The 20,819-nt window shown below is 41.8% G+C and overlaps 2 protein-coding genes across 5 annotated transcripts in view; one reads left to right on the top strand and one right to left on the bottom strand.

Moving 5' to 3' along the window:
• The window catches only part of TTC7A (tetratricopeptide repeat domain 7A), a 178,138-nt gene extending 164,122 nt beyond the window's left edge, over positions 1 to 14,016 (bottom strand). For 2 of the 4 annotated variants that reach the window (XM_032985268.2, XM_032985270.2), the window contains exons 1-3: positions 13,664 to 14,016; positions 10,909 to 11,072; positions 9,499 to 9,667 (exon numbers count right to left, since the gene is read on the bottom strand). In XM_032985268.2, coding sequence (XP_032841159.2) covers positions 9,499 to 9,667; positions 10,909 to 11,072; positions 13,664 to 13,826 — 496 coding nt within the window. In that variant the 5' untranslated portion in view covers positions 13,827 to 14,016. The remainder of the gene's footprint in view (positions 1 to 9,498; positions 9,668 to 10,908; positions 11,073 to 13,663) is intronic. The other 2 variants (XM_032985269.2, XM_032985271.2) reach the window with 1 other exon arrangement.
• Positions 14,017 to 14,536: 520 nt separating this feature from the next.
• MCFD2 (multiple coagulation factor deficiency 2, ER cargo receptor complex subunit) lies at positions 14,537 to 19,881 on the top strand. The gene is made up of 4 exons (XM_042789436.1): positions 14,537 to 14,693; positions 15,337 to 15,485; positions 16,211 to 16,370; positions 17,563 to 19,881. The coding sequence occupies exons 2-4, from the start codon at positions 15,343 to 15,345 to the stop codon at positions 17,692 to 17,694; spliced, it is 435 nt and encodes a 144-aa protein (XP_042645370.1). The 5' UTR covers positions 14,537 to 14,693; positions 15,337 to 15,342; the 3' UTR covers positions 17,695 to 19,881.
• Positions 19,882 to 20,819: the final 938 nt, after the last annotated feature.

Below are 20,819 nucleotides of genomic sequence, written 5' to 3'. Positions count from 1 at the left end.
GCAGCATTCCTCCTTCTGTGTTGGAAGAATATACCAATCCACTCACGGCTTCTTTTCATTTTCCTTTTTCTATAGACTTCATCCACCTACAGGAGGCTGGAATTTACATAGCTGGGGAGCGGTTGGTTCATTTTTGCAAGAATTCAGGGTCAGCAGCAGCATACTACTTTCACCAACAGTATCAGCCCACATCTGCTAAAACCTCATAGCCCAGGATCATCAGAGCTACCTGGCAATCTGAGGAAGCAGTCAAAGAAACACAACAGCACACAGAGCATGAAGCCTACCTCTTGTGTTGTCCCAGGGCTACATTCAACGCTGAACACAGCTGTGGCAACTTGAAGCAAAAGACAGTTTAGGGTGGAAGTTACAGCCCTGTCAACAGCATAAGTCCTAGTCTGCAGAGCAAGGTTACAGCACCTATGCTGCCATGACACAGACAGGCCACCCTGGCCAGAAGCCAGTGTGCTGCTAAGCTAAGTGCATGCAATAGTTTTACTCTACCTACAGGAAGATAAGTAATTTGTCTTGAGGTAAGCTAGGCGTGAACATATTGCATGGCAACCGCTGCAAGAAAACTGGTTGTGTGCACATTCTCTGTGGCAAATGCCAGGTCATTCGGGGTAGCTGTCCCCAGGGGGAGGGTGTACTTCATTTCTAGCATGCAGCCTTCAGCCTAGTTCAGAAGTGTGGCTCTAGAAAATAAATTAGCATTGAAACCAGACTATTTTTAAGACTAGCTCTTCAAACATAAACACGTGCACACTGACTAATCAAAGATCGGCAAAATACTAAATGCTTCTCAAAGACAAAATTCAAAAGCACTACCAAACCATTTTAGAGATGGTATTATGACCAGCCTGCCCCACCAGCTAAGGTTTGAATTTAAGAGTGCAGCCCTGAATCAAACTATTATATTACAGTGTCTTGGAAAGCAAAATAGCCTGAACCCCAACAAGCCAAAGCAGCAGCTGGGATCAGGCTGACATAGGCAAGACCCAGCACTATGCATTGTCTCTGTCACAATTCACAGGAGTTTAAATAATTCACATCATGGGTCTTGACACTCATCTCCCCATTAGGCTACAATTTTTCAGCAGGATTTATTTGCAGTGCAAATATAAGAAGGGGAAGAAAGGCCTAGATGCTCTTGTTTCTGAACACATTCAACCTGCCTCTCCTGAAAGGTGGGGGAAGAAAAGAGAAGTTTGGTTTTACAAGAAAGCTGCATAAACTTCTTTCACCATTGTTTCCTATTATACAGGATCATTGTATATTCACAGCAATCCATTGTAATCTTGAGGTATTTTTCATGTAAAGGTCTCAAAGGTAAAAAGTTATTTTATTTTTCCACTTTCTAAATTTCAGTTATTTGCATTTAATGGCCTGAAGCTAACTCTCCTCAGAAGTCTAAAGTCACACATATGCTGCATTTGTGCGTAGCAGATTGTGCTAAAAAAACTAGTTCTAAAATGCAAATAGAAACACAGTGAACTATCCTATTCAACAGCAGAGAAGAGCTCATGGAGTAAAACAGCAAAGCCTAAGAGCACCAGGAACACCAAGGCTGGGCTTGGCAACTCTTTTACATCCAAGCTGGAAAGCAGTGGCACCAAGGCACACAAGTCACCCAAATGTCACGTGCAAAGTCATCACTGTCACAAAAGCAACTCTGAAGTCTTAGATTTCTATTCTGAAAACCCAGATAAGATACTAATACCAGTCCCTTCTATCAAGGCATCAGCATCTACAAACTGTGGCCTTTGCCAATCAGACAGCTACTCTGATATCAACATGAATAAACAGCATGCTTCCCATCTAGATGTCAGAATTGTGAAAACTAGCACTTTGCAATATGTACCAGGTATAGAACAAAGTCTCTCTCTGATGTGAATTAACATTTAAAAGATGCAGCTTTTTTCAAGCAAAGGTGAAAACAAGTTCTGCCAACAAAATGCCTTACACTCAGTTACTCAGTTTTTAATGTCATATTGCATCATATATCCGTGTGGTTGGAACATAATTTTTCTCACAGGCAGGCAAGGAAACTAGTTTTATTATTTAGGCTCTGTTTAAAGGAACACATGTCCCCACAGACCTCAATGCTCAAGGAGATGAATCTCACCCCTTTTTAGTCATCAGAGAAGGATTCCAACAAAGGAATTTGTGCCCTGCCCCTGACAGATCCTTTAAAAAAAAAAAAAAAAAAAAAAGAGAAAAGGCAAACAATTTTTTTCTTCCATTGCAGTTCTACTTAGTTACAGAAAGAGCTGAAAATACTGACAAAAGTAACCTCACTGAGTAGCTGCCAGTAGAAGAAACAGCAGCTAAGGAATAGGAGACTACTAAAAGCCAACATATCATCCCAAAAGCAACACATAGGTTAACACAGCTTCATACTGCCAACTGTCAATCATCCTCACAAAGCTCATTATCACCCAAGAGTAATGTATTTGTACAAAAAAAGTGAAAGCAAAGTTTTAGATTATTTTTCCCTCAACTTTCACCCGAACCTATTCTTTTCTCTTCTTAACTTTGTGCCCAGTATAATTCTGGCTCTTCAAGATCAATAAACTTTCCTAAAGACTAGGAGAAACGCTGATGTCTTTAGGAAAGTCTTCTGCCCTCCTGAACACTACAAGGAATTCAAGCACCTCAGCCAGCGTTGCTGCTTCTAAGGTAGGCAGATTCCAGACAGTAGTGAATTGGGACCTAAGGGAGGTCAGCACGCTCTAAAATAATAACCCTTCTGGCTTAAACAGGATGATTAGGGTAGAGAAGATTTAGCCTCTCAAGTAAAAGCCTGCCATGATGTCAACAGTACCTAAACAACATATTTGACACAAACTAATGCGGAGAGGAAGGGAGAAAATTCAGGCTCTCAGGATTTTCCCCGTCCCTTACAACCTACTGCCCATTTCTGCTAAATGGTTACATTATAGAACATTGCCCCCATGTCAGTCAGTAGCAGAAATGCAGGCAGGATGAAAACTCAGCTTTTAGGTTTTTTGGAGGGTAGGGGGTGGGGCGGTGTCAGTTGTGCTGGAAGGAGGGGAGAAAGAGCTGACTTCCCTCTTTTTTTACCACGAGCAGATCTGGACATTTTCCTTGTAGTCATGTCGCTACTGAACAGTAATACAGAAACAGATAATGGATTATCTTTATCTGATGTGCCATTACAACATGCTTTTACTCTCCCCAGTTAGTGCTCAGAGAGAACATAAAGAACTTACTCGTTTGAACATGGGAAGAATGTCATCAACCTTCCATGAATCTATTTCCCACGCTTGTCTCAGTTGACAAGACAAGGTATGTCCTTACATAGTAAGATCCACACCCACTATCTCTTTTTAGTTATTGCAGCAAAGTTTTTCTTAGAGAGCTTCAAGAACTGTTAAAAATCAGCCTATAAAAACAATCCCGAGCACAAGAATATGCATAACCAGTAGGAGGTTTTTTGGCATCCAAGAGGCAGAATAGTGTTCCACTCACTCATCTGGAAAAAGGAGAACACACCTTGCAAAACGTCATGCCCTCTGAAATGAGCAGCAAGCTCAGAAAGTGCATATATAGCTTGTTAACAGGTTTATAAAATACGACCTGAATTAAAAAGCTTCTTGCAAAAATAAGCTAAAAGTGTAAATTCACTCTCAAAAGGAGATTATAAACTAAATTATGAACCTGCAAAGCTACATAATGTTTCCAAACTCAGTTTATATGTACTTGAAATTGCTCAAACTACTGGCACTCAAAATCACTCCACACATTCTGTATTCCAGTACACTCAATAGTTTCAGTATTGCCATCTCACTTAACAAAAACTAAGTGGACAAAAACCTCATCGCAGAGAAGGTAACTGGAAACTCTGCTTTCAGAATAACTATATTTAAAGGGCTGCTTTAAAATATATTAGTATATATAATATATATATAATTTTAAATATATGAATATATTTAAAAGAATCCATTAACATTATTTGAATGGACTATATCCTTGCACTATGGGATTTGTAGTATTTCATTTAAAAATTGAACTGCAAAGTTACTGGCTTAGGATCTGAAATAAGAATTTGATGAAGTACTGAAATGAGTCTTTAAAATAGACGTGCTCTCTTTCAAGGAGGGCAAAAACAACAAGAAAAAAACCACCTTTCTTTCTCCCTTTCCGTTCCCTCCACTAATCTAGTTCAATGATTAGTTTTTCAAAGCTGATGAACCAATAAGATTTTGACTAAATAAAACCAAACAGTAAAGCTTATTTTTCCCAGTTTAATCTATGAATTAAAAAAAAAAAAAAAATGCACACATAAGAAATTTACCAGTTTTAACACCTATCAGAAACACTGAGTTAAAACACTGCCTGTAGCAAGTGAAATTCATTTGTTCAACTGAAAAGATTTTCTTAATCAAATTCTGTAGAGAGCAGGAAAAAGTAGATTTATCAGAACTTATCTTTGCAATAAAACTATCTTTAACTCTACATTTTATTCTAATATGAAAACAAATTCAGTTGAATACAAATCTCACCTAGGAAATTAATTATCCTGTAGAAAACTGTATTAGAAAATGTATGACACACAATCACATGTCAAAGTTAAAGACTCCAATGAAGCGTGTGAACATGTGGGTGATATACCCTCCGATCAGCTAGAATGAACAATTTTAATACCAGACTTACTTTTACTGAATGCAAACATACATGTTTTTAACAGTTCTGCAAAACAACAAAATAAGAAATTAAGTGGCACAAGCACAAATGAAGTTTAAAATAGGTTATTCAAATTTTGAGGCTTCAGTTGGTCAGGTTAAAAATCATGATTAAAACCAAGCAGGTAATTTCCAAAACAGCCAAGTAAAAGGTTGTGTTTTCTGTTTATTATCTCTGTGTGATATCACCATCTCCCTTTCAGGACACAACCATAACCTCCAACCAACCACTTCCAGTATTACAAACCCAAGACAAAGATTTCACATGGGGAGGACACAAAACAGTATACTTCCAAACAATACTGACCTCATTATCATAAAGGTTGTAAAAGATACAACCCTAAGAGAAACAGGAAAACATGTAAGCTCAGCAATTTGTCCCAAAAATTAACAGAAAACCCCTGAAAACACACAAGGAGCTGGACTGAACCCAGAACCCCAGATGCACATTCCAGGCTGTTTATTATTATCAAGCTCAGAAAAAACCCTCACATGGTGGATTCAAGGTTTTGCTTTCAGCAATAGCATTCACAGCTCTCAGGAGGGCTCTAAAGACCAGTGGCTCAATCCAGAGTTTGTCTCACAATTTTACAGTTTTTCAGAAGTGCCACACTACAGACCTTACACATTTTTAAATTACTTAAGTGGGTTCAGGAAGAAAATAAAAACTGGTCTGAGGCACGAACTGACAAAGTCTGATTTCCTTGTACGTGTGACTTGTTACAACAAAACGCAGACTGTGATCAAGGCTTCTTACAGACACACTCTCACCTTGCTTGTTCTCTTCCACATGGATTTTTCTAAGATCTAAAAAGGCCAAGCTCACACTGCAGCCTTTTGAAACAATTGAACCCTTTTCTAAAGTTTTTTTTTTTTAAAAAAAAAAACAAACAAACAAACTTTTATAAACAAACTGACACAGGATTCATTTCATCCGTCTTTAGACACTCACAAACAAGTTAGTCCACGGCCTCCTCTCACAGTTGCCAATGAGGCTGTATTGTACAATACCATGAACTTCATCCATGTCAGATGCCACTTGAAGAGGTGATGAATCACCCCAGAACTGCTAACTTTTGACTGTACAGAGAGTTCAGACAGCAGTTGCACAAATTAAACCCACCCCGAGCTGAAAATGGCCAACAATAACACAAAAATTACTGCAGGCTGGACTGGGAGAAAAGGAGAAAGAGGCAGTGGGACTATTAAAGCTTTAACGTGTGAGAAAAGCAGCTAGATACCATTGGCAATCCTGTCATTGCTGCACAGGTTTAGAAAGCTGCCTATTTCCAGGTTACCCCACCCCGGGGTGGGAGAAGTCCAGTGCCTGGCCTGACAGCTGATCTGGTGGACACAGGGAGCTCCTCAGCACAGGGCTGACTCACCTTGCAGCGGCTCTGATGCCACACATCCTGACTGCCAGCCAACGACCCTCTCAGTTACTACAAAGACAGGACCCACACGCCGTATCAGTCCTGCCTGAGCCTTCATCACTCAGCCTGGCAACAGCCTCTTTAAATTAATACAGCTCTCAGCATGCTTTCACACAGCACAGCCAGAAATGGCTGTGCAACAAACTTTGCAACAACATGGGAGCCTTTCTACAAGCTTGGAATTTAGGTATGCTAGAGCTATACTGTGTTTTGTAAGGGTGAGGTTGTGACCTACCCTACTAGCAGGAAGTTTTATCTGCTGGGAGCAGACAGAGATCTCTGCAGGGTTTCTGCAGCAAGAATAGCCGGAGGGAAGCCAATGAGCTCTGGCAGTTACACATGTTCTGAAGTCCTTTTTGCTTGCTTGTTTTAAACAGACAACAACAGTTAACAAAGCCAGAACATGTCCCAAGTGAATCAGAAGCAAAATGAGAGCAAGTTTGCTTACTCAATACTGTTTTATGTAACAGACAGAACTGCTTGCATCACAGATTACCTGCAGTACTGTGAACTGAACAGAGGTTAAGGAGGAATTAACTTCATGGAGGATGGGGAGGAAGGAGACAAGTACAGACCAACCACCTATTAACTAACGAGAGAGGTTAAAATTAGTCATGGTAAAACATCAAACTGTTGTCAGAGCTCCACTCACAATGCCCACAGAACTTCTCTCCTCACAATGTAGGGATTTAGAAAGAAGATGAGCAGAAGCAACCAGCTGAGAAACTGGAAGAGTCTTGCCCTTTCTGCCATTTCTCCTGTGACATGTCAACTGCTCAAGATCCCCCACTTATAAAGAACTTCAATGCTTACTGCTTGATACTCACCTTGGGTGGAAGTCTACTAAGGCAACCATTTTTTTCCCTGTTCAATTTCTGCAGTCCAATCACAAGGGTGCAAATCCATATTGCTTCTCACCAGAATATGAACCTACTACAGACCTTCAGAGGAAGACCCCAGAGATTTAGCTCAATGTCCAGTCTCCAGTGCTGTGGAGCTCAAAAGCTGATCGAAAATAAGCAGATTCACTTTTGCTGGTTCACATTTCATTTCTACCACTGACTTCATCTATGCAGCTCCTCTCTGCACATCCCATATCTTTCTCATCCTTTTAATGTTGGAAACAAAAATGTAGTAAGTGTGAGTGCCTTTGATATGACCTTTCTTCCATGACCTTTCCAGCATAAACCTGAGTGTTTCAGAACCTACAATGCCATTCTGCATATAGGCACAACCCAGCAGTACTAGCTACACAAAACCAAGGTGGTTTCAAGTTCATACTAAGAAATGATACAAAGTTCTGATGCTTAACCAATGCTAGATGAAGAGGTATATCCTATCAAACCTTCTCCCATTACTGAAAATCTGAATAAGCAATTAAGCGGGGAACCTGACTTCTGTCCTGAAATAAAGACAGGAGTGTGGCTTTTCTGGATTGTTGCCTAAATTGACATTTGCAAAAATTTTACTACCAGTGATGTTCAAGTGTCTTTAAAGAAGGTTTCAGCTTGCATCAGCAACCACTAGTTCAACCACAGGCAATAACAGAGTATGGATGAACAAAATTTGTGCAGAGATACCAAATGGAAAAGGGGAATAAGAAAGATCTTTAGCATAAAGTATAAATGAATTTTAAATAATACAACTCTGTGCTGTTACTTGCCCTGCAGAGGGAGCCTGAACAGACACGTTTTGAAATGAAAATTTAAATCCACACTGTTATTGCCATAGTTACCTGTACAACTTTCTAACATTTAAGGACTTATTTCTCTAAGACTGGGAGGTTGAGCCCATGATATTGGGGAACTGTGACTCGAGCAGGGAGCATCCCCTCTAAACTCAACTGGACAAGCTCCACTCTCTTGGACTTTTCTCTGTCAGAAGCTTTGGTAGAATACTAAGTCACTATACCCTTGATACCTTGGCTAATCTGAAAATAATCATTATGGAGGATAAAAGCTGTGGAACAATAATAGCACAGAGGTTTCTCTGCAATGGCAGGGGCTCCTTACAGTTTACACACAAACACAAGAGCAACCTAATATTTACATTCCATGCTAAACCACATGGGGAAAAAAAAAATACAGCCTGATTCTCTGAAACAAACACCTCCACCCCCATATCTTCATACACGTGAGGTAGTCAATACCATAGAAGAGGCCTTATAGGAACAGTGTTATTTCATCAGTGTTCATGCATGCCTTATCATTACACTCACACCCCATCAAGGGCCTTACCCAATTCCCAGTGAGGACAGTGCATCTCCTTCAGATGCTGGAATGCACCAATAGTTACTCTCAAATACACTGCTATGAATGCACTGGCAGTTACTCGCTCCTCTGTGCCATGCAAATGTTAGTACAAGTTAAAAGTAAATTAGTCCTGCTCCACAAAAGCTCATTAATGAAGCAGATTCAACCAGTGCAACTGAAAACAAGCAAGGCAGCACAAACAGGTTTTCAAAAAAGCTGAATGACTGTGTGAGATCATGAAACACCCGGATTATTATCAGTAATACTAGCCGCCCAGTCAAACAGTATTTTGGGTTGATTTAGTTTCACTCTTTTACATACCAGTTGAAGGTATCTGATCATCAGAGTTCTCATTCACCTAATTAGCTGGTGGACATGCTGAAAAGAGTAGAAAGCAGCAGATAGGTAGCAGTACTTGAGAAACATTTATAAAGGAACTGAAAGCAAATGAAGAAGAAGATTATTGATCTTTTTACCCCCCAAGTCAAAAACTGACTAGGGTCTTCCTTTCCCCCACTCAAAAAGGAAATGCAATTTCACTACCCGTAGAGGCAGTTTTTATTAGGATCTCTCAAACAGTACAATGTCTGTAGAATTACAAGGGGGAGGAGAGATTCCTGTTTGTACATAAGGTCTGATACTGTGATGTGCAATGCAAAAATATACTACCTGCTTTGAAAGCACATATTCCGTTAGTCCAAAGTTTAAAGCTTGGAAACATCATCCTTGCTTAGTTCACAAAAATCATTAACATTTACAAGTAGATACACTCTTTCTAAGAGAAAGCATAGGCCCCAAATCAGCCGAGTGCTTGATTTAATTTTCCCAAAATGGATACACAAGCTCAAAGCATATTGCTGACTTACAGCCAACAGTTACCACAAAATTTCCAATTTCAATCTTTTCTTTACAAGTCAGCCAAGTTTAAAAACTGTGGACTAAGACTCCATAATGCCTTTAAGTTTAAGCTACACAGACCATACCCAGTAGGATTTTCTAAAGCATGCAATATTGCCCTAACTCTGCTCCAATTAAATCTCTTGGAAAAATACCATCAACTTCAACGTAAACACAGCATACTTCTAATATGCATACATGGTCCTTTACCTTTAATAACGAAGGCTTCAGTTACCAAACGCAGCATATAGAGAGGTTCATCTTTTGTTGAGAGGTCATCGATTCCTGCTTTTGCATACATGCTGATGGCATCTCTGTAGGATCCCTCCACATAATGAAGCTTTCCTAGGATCAGCATAGCTTCTGTCATATACTTAGGCTGAAACAAAGCAGTGAACAGAAAAGAGTGTTTACATGGTAAAATACCAGACAGCGGGAATGAGGTACTTCAGGACAAATTAAGCAGATTCATAATGCTTTCCTCTCAACTTTCCTACTCTGGCCTGAGGAGCTAGCAAAGATTTAAGTGTCTAGAGATCTTAGAGCTATGCTTATGAGAGGAGCGGGCAACTACTTTGGAAACACACAACCTGGCAAGCCACCTCTTTGGTTTCAGCTGACCTATTCTATTGATTCACCAGCCACAGACAGAACATAAAAAATGTGGCATTTTCAGAAGTACCTACACACACACACACACCAAGAAAATCCCCTGCTTTTAAACCAGGCAGAAAACATCACTTTTTAGTCAAGTGCTTCTCTCTCCTCTGTACATTTAATTAAAGAGCAAGAAAGCTCCCAAATTTCCTTAAGTTATTAAAGTATTTTCAGGTAACAGTAGAAAGACAGAAGGCATGCCTACTATTTCTAAGATTTGTTTGGTTTCTTAAGGATTGAAAATGTGCATAAAAATCCGTGTAACAAAAAAAACCCTCAATAAAATACATCTGCTCAGACCCTTTTTACGCTTTCAAAAGCATGAAAAGGCTCCTAAGCCTTCATACTCATTTTTTTTAATACGTGCAGTCAACACAGGGTCAATGCTGCATAAGTAGCCAAGTCACCACTAACAAACACTAATGGCTGCTACCAACCATGCATCCAGACCACAAAATAAAATAAAAGCATAACTTCGCATAACTTCTCTTGCAGAGACTGAAAGCAATGCAAGGCTGTAACCCTGGGCTCACACCAGAACTGCCTGATGGCAGCTTGCAGCGCATTCTACCTCTGACATGGACCTGACCAGGTGTACACAATTCTCTCAGACCAGGAGCAGCAGTAGGTCATGCAGCTGTGCTAGACTGACAGCACCTTTATGTGGCAATGCCCCACCACCCCAAAGAAGTCCTAAATATGTACCCTGCTTCTTTCTAATAAAAAAAAAAAAAAACAGGATAGATACTTGTAGCATATAATTCGTTTGCATATGAAAAAGCAAGTCTCCCAACAGAAGATACTGCAAAAGTGTATTGGATTACCAGTCCATTGGTAATACCTGCAACACAGCACTGTATATACAGGCACACGAACAGGCACCACCATCACCTTGTATCAGACTAATAATCATATGAAAGCATATGTTAGTTGGCAGCAATTACAATGACAGAGCCCACTTACTCGTAGTTTTCCTCTGCTTAAGATATTGGTCAAATAACGTTTAGCTTCACCCAGTTTTGGCTCATTCTTTTCTGTCAGTGGAACAGAGTCCTTCAGTTTGGCGAAGTTTTCCTTCAAGCATTCTTCCAGCAGAGCCTCTGCAAGCAGCATACTCCCATAGTCCTCTGAAAGCATATACCAACCAACAAGAAACATCTCTTAGTGGCATAATGCTGATAAATAGCATCACAAAAACAAAACAACACACCCTTGAGGCACACAAGCAGTAACTCAAAGGAGAGAATAAGGAAGGACTAGCAGATAGAAAAGTTCCATTAACTTCTAGCTATTGGAAACAGTGTATTTCCTAAAAATGAAACAACATTTCCTTTTAACTTGAACGTTTTCCCCAATGAATCCTCTGATTTTGACAGCACAGTTCATTCTTGTGTTGTCACTAATATAACAGTTAAGACTTTTCATCACAAAACTCACTTTCAAATGTACAAGGCCAGTCTTTATAAACATTTAAGTGCATGCTTTGGATTTACAAATGTACAAGCACGAAATGCATGCTTCAGACTACAGATAAGCTATGAATTTTACTACAGAACTGTAATCACATCAGAAACTTTTAAGACTTTCCTGAAAGTTCACAGAAGAAAATAGAAATAGAGAATTTAGACACAGTCTACACATCCGTTACTAAAGACGCACAAGGCTTGATCCAGTGAGTTAACTAACATGCCACATAAAATTCTTTCTACATTAAAATCCATTCCTGTGGAACTGTTCACAGTTCCACAGAAGAGAAACTCAATCATAGGTAGTAGCACTGGATATGGCATGAAGCATCATGTGATGTTGCAATCGTGCTGAAAAAAAAAAGTTTCATCTGCCTGTGTATTTGGAGTTCTTGCACAATGGGTCAAGTTCTGCAGTTCATTTATTCATAAAAGTAGTACCTCAGCCAGCTGACTAGTGGGTCAAACAGGGTAAGAAAGTATCTGTAAATCAAAAAAGTCAAGCCCTACATTTCACATATACTTCACATTTCAAAGTCTGAAATTCTAGAATGCAGGAAACACAACAGTGTATCTATTTCTATATTTGCAGTCCATGGCACAACTTATCGCCACTCACTACCTATACATTACATACAGCATTAATAATCAACTTATGGTTGTTTTTTTTTGTTGTTGTGGCTTAAGTGTTCACCTGCATATCGAATTATAACCATAGCTCTTCCTGCTCAATTGCAGGTCTGCAACTAACTTGCATAAATGAAGTATTAGGTACATAACATGGGAAATGTAAATGTTTATTTCCCCCCCAATCTCTCACACAATCATTTCTACACAACAGAGCTTTCAGGTAGTCACTAATCTCTTAACCAAATTTAAGGAATTACGTAAGATCATATACAATTAAGAAATAAATATACACAATCCCTCAGAGAAAATACTACTATTTAAAAATCTAATCCAGCCACACTATTGTTTCTAGAGACACAAAACTATAGCTAGTCCCTTGCTGGAAAAGTTCTGTAGCAATAACAAAGCATTACTTTTTCGTAACTAGCAAGTTATGATGACAGAGAAGTAAATTAACTAATAATGTTTTTGCAGCAATCATACTGTTGTTATGCCTTTTAATTACAATGGAACAAACTAATACGAACTCTTCAACTACTACTAATGCCCCCAAACTGCATGATGATCTCTGCACCTGGGAAGCACTGCTGAAACCTGACTAAAGGTCAAGAGTTGGCTGTGTGGTTCTTGACACAGGGTTCATTCTGCCTCATGTACAAAGCCTTGTAAATAAACATGTATTAAGCTACCAACATCTCCCCCCACTATGAAGTTTACTGCACCCCAGCAATCTTCAATTAACTCCAGGGCCACATCCTCAAAACACTCCTCTAACGCAGTGGGTTTATTCCTAGAAATAGCTCCTCTGACTTCAACAGCAGAACCTCCTGTACCAGTGTGGTGGCTAGGATCAGGTGCTCTTCGCAACTTACCGCTGCTGACTACAGACATGTAATTTTGTATTGCTATGTTAGGCTGCCTCACTTCTTACACGTTATTTCACTTAAAAAGAGTGTAACAAGTAAAAAAAAAAAAAAAAAAAAAGAATACATTTTCTATTTATGAAACCAGTCTTACAGGGGAAAGGATATTTGGATGATCCCAAGCCTTTAAATAAAGCAGCCCCCGCCAGGAATGAGGAGAGATAATGTAAAGGCATCCGGAACAGGGTGGAGAGGGGGCAAGAGGGAATCAGCATCACACGTATCGGTAAGCTGAAGAGAGGCGTTTCCAAACACGGAAGGTTTTGGTCGGTAGCCTGGCCGCAGCTCAGCCGAGCTGGTTAAATTAAGCGGCCGCAGCCGCCCGCCGCGTCCAGGTGCTTCCCGAGGCGGGGGCAACACCCCACAGGCACGGAAGCGCCGGGCGAGCGCTGCGGGCCCCTCGCTCCCCCCGGCAGCCCCGAGCAGCGGGGCTCCCCTCGCAGCCCGAGGGGCTCGCAAGCGCTGACGCGAAGAGGAAGGGCAGAGTTATCTCCCTGAACGCCGTTCCCCGGGCTCCCGCCGCTTCCCCCACGCGTCCCTTCCCTCCCGCCACCGGGGGACAGCGGGCGATACACCTCCCCGGCAGTACCGCCCCACTCCTCTCCCGCAACCCCGGGAGACGGGGCACCCACAGCCCCACGACAAGCCGGCCCCGCCGCCGCCGCCCCACGCGCGGGACGGTCCGGTAACGGCGCTTACCCGCGTCCTGCGCGCCCCCCGCCGCCGCCGCTTTGCGCGGGGGCCGCGCCGGCGGCAGCAGCTGCTGGGCCAGGTGCCGGAGCGGCGCCCACTGCCCCTCCGCCCGGCACCGCTCGATCTCCCCTTCCAGCTTCACGTGTGAGTGCGAGCCCTTAGCCGCCATCTTAGCGCCGGGCCCGCCCCGCCCCGCCCCGCCCGCGGGGAGTCCCCAGTGGCGGCGCCCGGACCGTGTGCGGGACCGCGGCTGCGGGCGCCCCGCGGGACGGGGCGGGGCGGGACGGCAGCGCCGCCTCGGCCGCCCCCACCTCGACGCCCGAGGCAGGGAGCCGCGTCCCCCTGCGCGGGCGGCCGCTCTCCTCGCCGAGGCCCCTCCAGAGTCACCCAAAACCCCGGGGCCTCTTCCTCCGGCCGCCCCCCCGCAGCCACCGCCCCCCTCCCGTCGCGACTTCAGCACAGGGGCAACCGGGGGCCCGGAGCTTGCTCCCAGGGCTGTCGCCTCGGGAGGCGAAGGCGGCCGCTCTTGAGGGGCGGCAGGTGTCAAAACAACGAGACCTTCGGCGCTTGGTGGGGAGGGAAGCAAAGAGAACAAACGGTTTATAAAGCACTGAGGGTGCCGGCGACCGGGCGCCGCGGCTCCCGGCAGAGCAGCGGGGCGGGGAAAGGGCGGAGGCGGCGGCGGATGAGGAAGAGGAGGAGGAGGAGGAGGAAGGCGGCCGCTCCCCCTCCGCTCTGGCCCCGCCCCCGAGGCGGGGCGGGGCGCTCCACCTGTCCGTCCGCGAGGGCCTCCACGTGGAATTCCAGGAGCGGTGACGTCGCCCCCACTCGGCCGGGAGGCGCCGCCAATGAGCGGGAAGAAGGGGCGGGGCGAAGGGCGGGGGCGCGTGCGTCGGGTCAGAGGTGACGGCGGGGGCTGGTGGTGGCCGCCCCGCCCCGGGCCCGGCTCCACCTGCCCGTCACCGGGACCGGGACCCCGCGGCGGCGGCGGCGGCGGCAGCCACAGCCACAGCCACCCGCCATCGCCATCCGGAGGGTGCGTAGCCCCAGCAGCCGAGGGTGGAGCGGGGGGGGGGGGTGGGGCGGGCGCAGTGCCCGCTGTCAGGGCTCCCCGGCACCGCTCCGCGCCGAACCGGCCGCAGGTGGGAGAGCAACGGGAGAAGGCCGGCCCCGACACTCGGAACTCCCCCCGCTCGCCCCGCTTTAGCGCTTCGCTTGCCGGCGAAGCGAGGGCTGCCACGGCCGCCGCGTTTTTAAAAGTTCCACGCCGCGCGGGCTTCGTAGAGCTGCTAATTGCGTGCGGCCCCTTCGGCCCTGTAAGCGGCCTTTGCTCCCGTGGCCGTGGGGCGGGGCTGCGCGGGGCTGCGCGGTTGGTGTCTGGAAGCTGCATGAAGCCCTCAGCAGGGCTAAAGGGCGCGCGTTCGCTGCATGAAAAAAACGTCATTCTCTGAAAACTGCCGCCTATTTCCTTGAATTAAAGACCTTCGTAGAAATTCGTTAGTTGAGCTCTCTGGTTTTCTGCTTGCTGAGTGCTTGAAATAAAGCAACATCATCTCTTCTGTCTGTGACGTAGTGGGATTATTTCTAAGCACTCTGTAAATTTGCTGAAAATAGATTGAATTTTTCATCTGTGGTTTTTTTTTGGGGGGGGTGGGGGGGAAATGTTTTCATTTTTGTAGGAGATCATGACCACCCAGAGGATTTTTAGAATATGTTTGCTGTTCTGCTTTCTGGCCACATTCCTCATCTCTGCCCTAGCTGAGGAACACGTAGGAGAGAGTCAACATGCAAATATTCGCCTTGATAAGAACTTGGTACAAGATAAAGAGTATGTATTCCATGTTCTAAAAACTTAAACTTTACTTCTTAATTATTTGCTTATCTCTTAAGTCTTGTTACATGAGTTGGACTTAAGCCTAGGACACCCTGTTTTCTCAAGGTGTTGTATGACTAGCTAGAGTCAGATATGAGACATGCTTGCTCGATAAAGCTGTAGAGATACTAGACCTCAAAAGGTCTCCCTGGAGCCTTTAGCCCTACTCATACTATAAAAAACTTCTTACAGGAATTCTGCTTACCTAGATCAGCATACTTTAGGTAAATCGTATTCTGAACAGGTAGAGTAAGAGTTTTCTTCTCATTTGCTGCCTCATACAGACAAAACAGTGGTAGCAGCAAATAAAATACACTAGAATACTTCATGTTTGACTGGGAAAGATCTTCCCATTCTTGTGCTTTGGAAGACAGCCAAAAGGAGATTTTGAGCAATCCTTCAGTTGTTTTGATAACCTGCTAAGCAGGCCAGAAAAAATAGAAGTATCTATCTAGGGTATTAGAGGCCACTGCAGCACCTGTAACAAACAACCTCTGTGTTCCCTTCATCACAGTATAAAACTGTAGCTTTCTGTTGCCCTAGTTGTCCAGGGTGCTTTTAGAGATACAGTATTTTCTGTGTACTTGACTGTCTCATCAGAGACTAAATTTGATGTAAACAGAGCATTAAATATTAACTGATGGATATATTGTGGGGTTTCTTTTTTTTTTTTTTCTTAGCCACATCATGGAACATTTGGAAGGGGTTATTGAGAAACCAGAATCTGAGATGTCTCCACAAGAGTTACAGCTTCATTACTTCAAAATGCACGATTATGATGGCAATAATTTGTTAGATGGGCTAGAGCTTGCTACTGCTATATCACATGTCCACAAAGAGGTAGGTGGAATTTTGTGACGGCATGTGTGCTTGGAAACAGTTCTGACTCTCTAAAAGCAGCTTACAGTAGAACAGAACAGTTACAACACATCTTCAGTGCAGTTACAGTTTTGCCTGAAAATAATCTCTATTTTTCCCCCTGGTAGTTTTGGCTTAACTTATAAATGTGCTAGATTTATCACAGCTTTTCATGTCACATTGCAGTTTTCAGGAAGACTCCATTGCAGTTTGAACTTCCGAGTGATGAAGGACTGTAGAGTGAAAATGATTTGACGGAGGGGATACTTTGGTATGCAGGGATAGGGAGAAAGGGAAATTACCCAAGATGGGATAATAATGCTCATGAGGGTTTATAGAAATAGCATGTGATATGTTGCTGTTCGAGGTTCTGAGGCTGCTGTTTTCCACTCCAAACTGTCACCGCTGTGGATACACCACCTGTAAGAGACCTCTTACACAGTATTAGTATTAGAAGAACCAGTCACGGTCTGCTTTTTCTTAAACACAAATTCTCTTTCCAGCTAGGAACATTTAAGGGCACAGTAGGAAGATACAATCATTAGGGAGACAATACTAACACATTATCTCATGCTGACCTTCTGGAAGTTACAATTTAGAATAGCATAACTTTTTGTGTACACCTGTGGCAAAAAATAGCTAGCTGAGGACATAATAATGATTGGCTGTTTCTTGTGCAAAGGCACCTCTTTCTATTCCCTTTTGCTCATAAGGGGTGTTACTAAGAATTCTACTGACTTTAAGCTTCAGTGCTGCATTTTTCACTACTCTGTTACTGTCAAACTCTGCATTTTGCAAGTTCTGACACACAGGAAGATGTTTCTGTACTCTGTAGAAACTGTAGTGGCTATACTACATCAAGATCTAAATTAAGAGTAGATATGTTAGATTATTATCCACCATTGTACACTCTGCTATTCATCTTTTAGAACTTCTGGCTAAGAATATTAACTGCATACAGGGTGCTTGTTCTGAAGTCCAGAGAACTTGGACTTCATAACTTGCACCTGGTAAAAGTTGCTTATATATTGGTGTAAATGACGGCATGAAACTTGGTGCCAAGTTAGGCAGCAAGCACAAATACCTTAACAGAAAATCAGTTGTTAGTAATCTGTCATACATGGCACTAGATGAGAAACACTGCTAAACTGTTCAATGTGGTTTGTTTTTGTAGGAAGGTGGTGAGCATACCCAGGCAATGAAAGAAGAAGAGCTGATTAGTCTAATAGACGATGTATTAAGAGATGATGATAAGAACAATGATGGATACATTGACTATGCAGAATTTGCAAAATCACTGGAATAAGGTTTTGCAGGGGGCTTGTTTCTCCTTCTAACTGCGTGGAAATGTGAACCAGTATAATGTGATTCATTACTGTCTCGTATCAACCTCTGTGCTGTGAGAAGGAGAGGTGTATCAGTTCCAGCTGAAGTTATTTGAAAGTTGTATGTGTTAAGAAACTGGCTAACTCAGAGAGAGCCGTGTTTGACTAAATGTAGCTACACATTTGAATCTTGAAACATGGAAGTGTCAGCAGTACTCATATAGAGTGCAGCTGGCAAACTCTTAAGTAGCTGTGTATGAATACTAAATAGATCATATACAATCTAATTTCCGTTTCTCTGTCATTGGGTTAAATAGTACCTGTTTGCTTACATTTTCTATTTAAACTTTAAAAATACCTAGAAAGCAAGAAAATATTACTGCATGTAGTTGTATTTCAAGGATAAATGTCCTTACCTTCCCACTAATTTCAAAGGAAAATTGCATAAAAGTACAGGTGCTTGAAAGAGCAATTGTAGAGGAGAAGCATTTGAATGTGGTTTCTGTTTGAGGTCCACATGATACCATATGGACTTTAACACAGTCTTTGAAGAAATTGAGTGTTTTTAAATATATGTACTTCCTACCATACCCTTACATTTTACGTATAAATATATATATACACACACATGTTTTTCAATTTCTTCTTGTCCTTCACAGATTTAATTTTTATGTCTTAATTTACTGATTTTTTTTTCTCTACCTTCCATGGTGTTTTCTTAAGAAAATCAAAGTATTTTTATTACATTTATACATTGTATTAATGCTGTATAGCATTTACCAGAGTAGCTTCTGCTATCTCGTTTTGAAGGTCATGTTAACAGTAAACCAGTTAATATTAAAGCTTGTGTTCAATTTGGTTTTTACAGTATTACCCGGCAAGTTATGCTGCCTTGTTAAGGTTTAAGTTAATATTCCTCGACACTTAAATTACGGTGTTACTTTCAGGAGGTATTTCATAGCTAATTTTCAAGATACTTGAGCGTCTGCAAATTAACATGGTTCTAAGAATGTTTTCACTGCCTTGACTTACTTAATACTTGGTAAGTCAAGCAGTTTAAGGATATTAGAGAAGTGATGTATTGCTGTGTTATTGATGTTTGGTGACTCTAAAACATAACTGAAATCTTAAATTGCTTTCAATCGTTACCCATTAATAGAGAATCTAAATGTTAGCATATTTCTGTAAAATGTATAAAGAGCTATTTTCTGTACAAAATTATTCTTATATAAGAGAAACACATTTGTAAAAGAAATTATTTCCTCTGTTTAAATTTTGTGCAGCAAATCCCAAGTGTCAGACATTTTTTTGTACGAAATATTTATTTTGATACCTTTGTGGCCAGGGTTGTACTGATTGTACAAGCGTTAAAAGTAAGTTGGGGTTCGTGTACTCTGGAGCTAGACAGGCAGGGCTGAAGTCCTAGTGAGAAATGTACCTAACTTTCTGATGTATTTTTAGGCCTGTCTCTGTTACTAGCAGTTGTCTTAAAAGAAAGTTCTTTCAGTGAAAGCATTTTTTAAGTATCTTTTTGAGGGTAATTAATCTGGAGTGAATGTTGAATCAGAAGAAAGTATAGAAAAAGCTTGCAGGGAGGAGAGGAGAGGTTAAGCTCCTCAGCTTTGCGCACTTTAAGCAGGTTGCCTGTAGACCTGCCAACTCTTACAGGCTTATTGCATAAGCTGAGTTTTGGATTTATTTGGGATGAAAGAGCAAGACCAAGGGAACTGACTTCTATGTACTTCTCAAGAAGAAATCATGGTTTTCTTATCAAGCATAGTCTGTAAACTTAGTCCAGCAATCACCTGTGAGGCACATTTATATGCGTATGCTGTATTTATATACATGTTTGTTAACTGCACCTTAGAAGCTTTATATCAGAAATAATTATGATAAATGCAGGTACTGTGGACATTGTTTACCGACTATTTTAAACTTGTTTTTAACAGTTCAGAAGTATACATAAACAGAAAATTATTTACCAAAAACTGCAAACAAAATTGGCGCCTTTGATTTCATGATACTTGAAGAATGATCAAAACAAAATTCTGCTTTCCTAGAAAGAACAGTTCAAGAAATGCTACCCAAGCTGAAGCCTGCATCATTACATCTTTACTCAGCCTCCTAAAATGAATACACATACTTAATAAAGTGCTCTTAAAGATAAATGGTTTAACAGCTGTTTACGGACCTTTCTCAGCTATTAAGTAGGAAAGTGCAAAATTGCTGAGGATGAGGGTGAGTCAGACTTTTTTGAATATAACTAAAATTTTTATGCTAGTTGTAGCTCATGTGGTACCCTAAATATGCCGGTACAGATCATACATATATATACACACATATATATATATACACACACATATATATATACACACACACACATACACACAAACACATATATGTATATGGTATTTTCTGGTTCATATGTATAAAATACAGAAAATACAGCCTTTACAATGGAAGTACTCATCAACTATAAAGATGTTCTAGCTTCGGTAGAACAGCACTATTTCATTTTCACAGATGAGTTAAATAACAAAGCAGAAGGGGTGTATGATTTACTGAAGGTAAGTCATCCCTGAGAGAAACAGAAAACGGGAATGCTGTTGTACGTGATCTTCACCTCTTCCTAATCTATGATCTCAAGGGATGGGAATTAGTTTTCCCCACTAGAGGAGAATACATCTGGCCTTGAATTTCTGTATACTAGGTACTCAATTTAAAGTATCTAGATTATCTGCTTTTACCTCTCAAAATATTACATAATCCAGCAGCTAAAGAAAATACTTCAACTTGTTCTTGAAGCACTCCTAAACTGAGCAATGTTTTTTATTAGTCAATCTAGAACATTGTGAAAGAGAAAAATCCTAACTGTTTGTCCAGTGCCAATCAGAATGCTGTTAATGGCAAGCATGACTGCCTAGAACTTCCCAGTATCAGTTTTGTCTGCGTATTCATGCAGACTGTACTGTCTTTTTTATTATTATTATTACTATTAATAATAATAATCACATGTAACCTCAAATTGTCTTAGATTCATTAAGGAATGGTTACTGACTTACAAATCCTGTTTTCATCTAAAGTATTTTTTAATACAGTAATTCAC

Source organism: Tyto alba, unplaced genomic scaffold (assembly GCF_018691265.1).
Source record: "Tyto alba isolate M040663 unplaced genomic scaffold, T.alba_DEE_v4.0 Super-Scaffold_16, whole genome shotgun sequence".
Classification (NCBI taxonomy): domain Eukaryota; kingdom Metazoa; phylum Chordata; class Aves; order Strigiformes; family Tytonidae; genus Tyto; species Tyto alba.
This window is presented reverse-complemented; position numbering and strand designations above follow the sequence as displayed.

Bases quoted from the DNA above. Each gene is read 5' to 3' on its own strand.
- MCFD2 (XM_042789436.1), top strand. From the start codon at position 15,343: ATGACCACCCAGAGGATTTTTAGAATATGTTTGCTGTTCTGCTTTCTG. The intron at 15,486-16,210 runs GTATGTATTCCA...TTTTTTTCTTAG, and splicing joins AACTTGGTACAAGATAAAGA to CCACATCATGGAACATTTGG. The intron at 16,371-17,562 runs GTAGGTGGAATT...TTGTTTTTGTAG, and splicing joins TATCACATGTCCACAAAGAG to GAAGGTGGTGAGCATACCCA.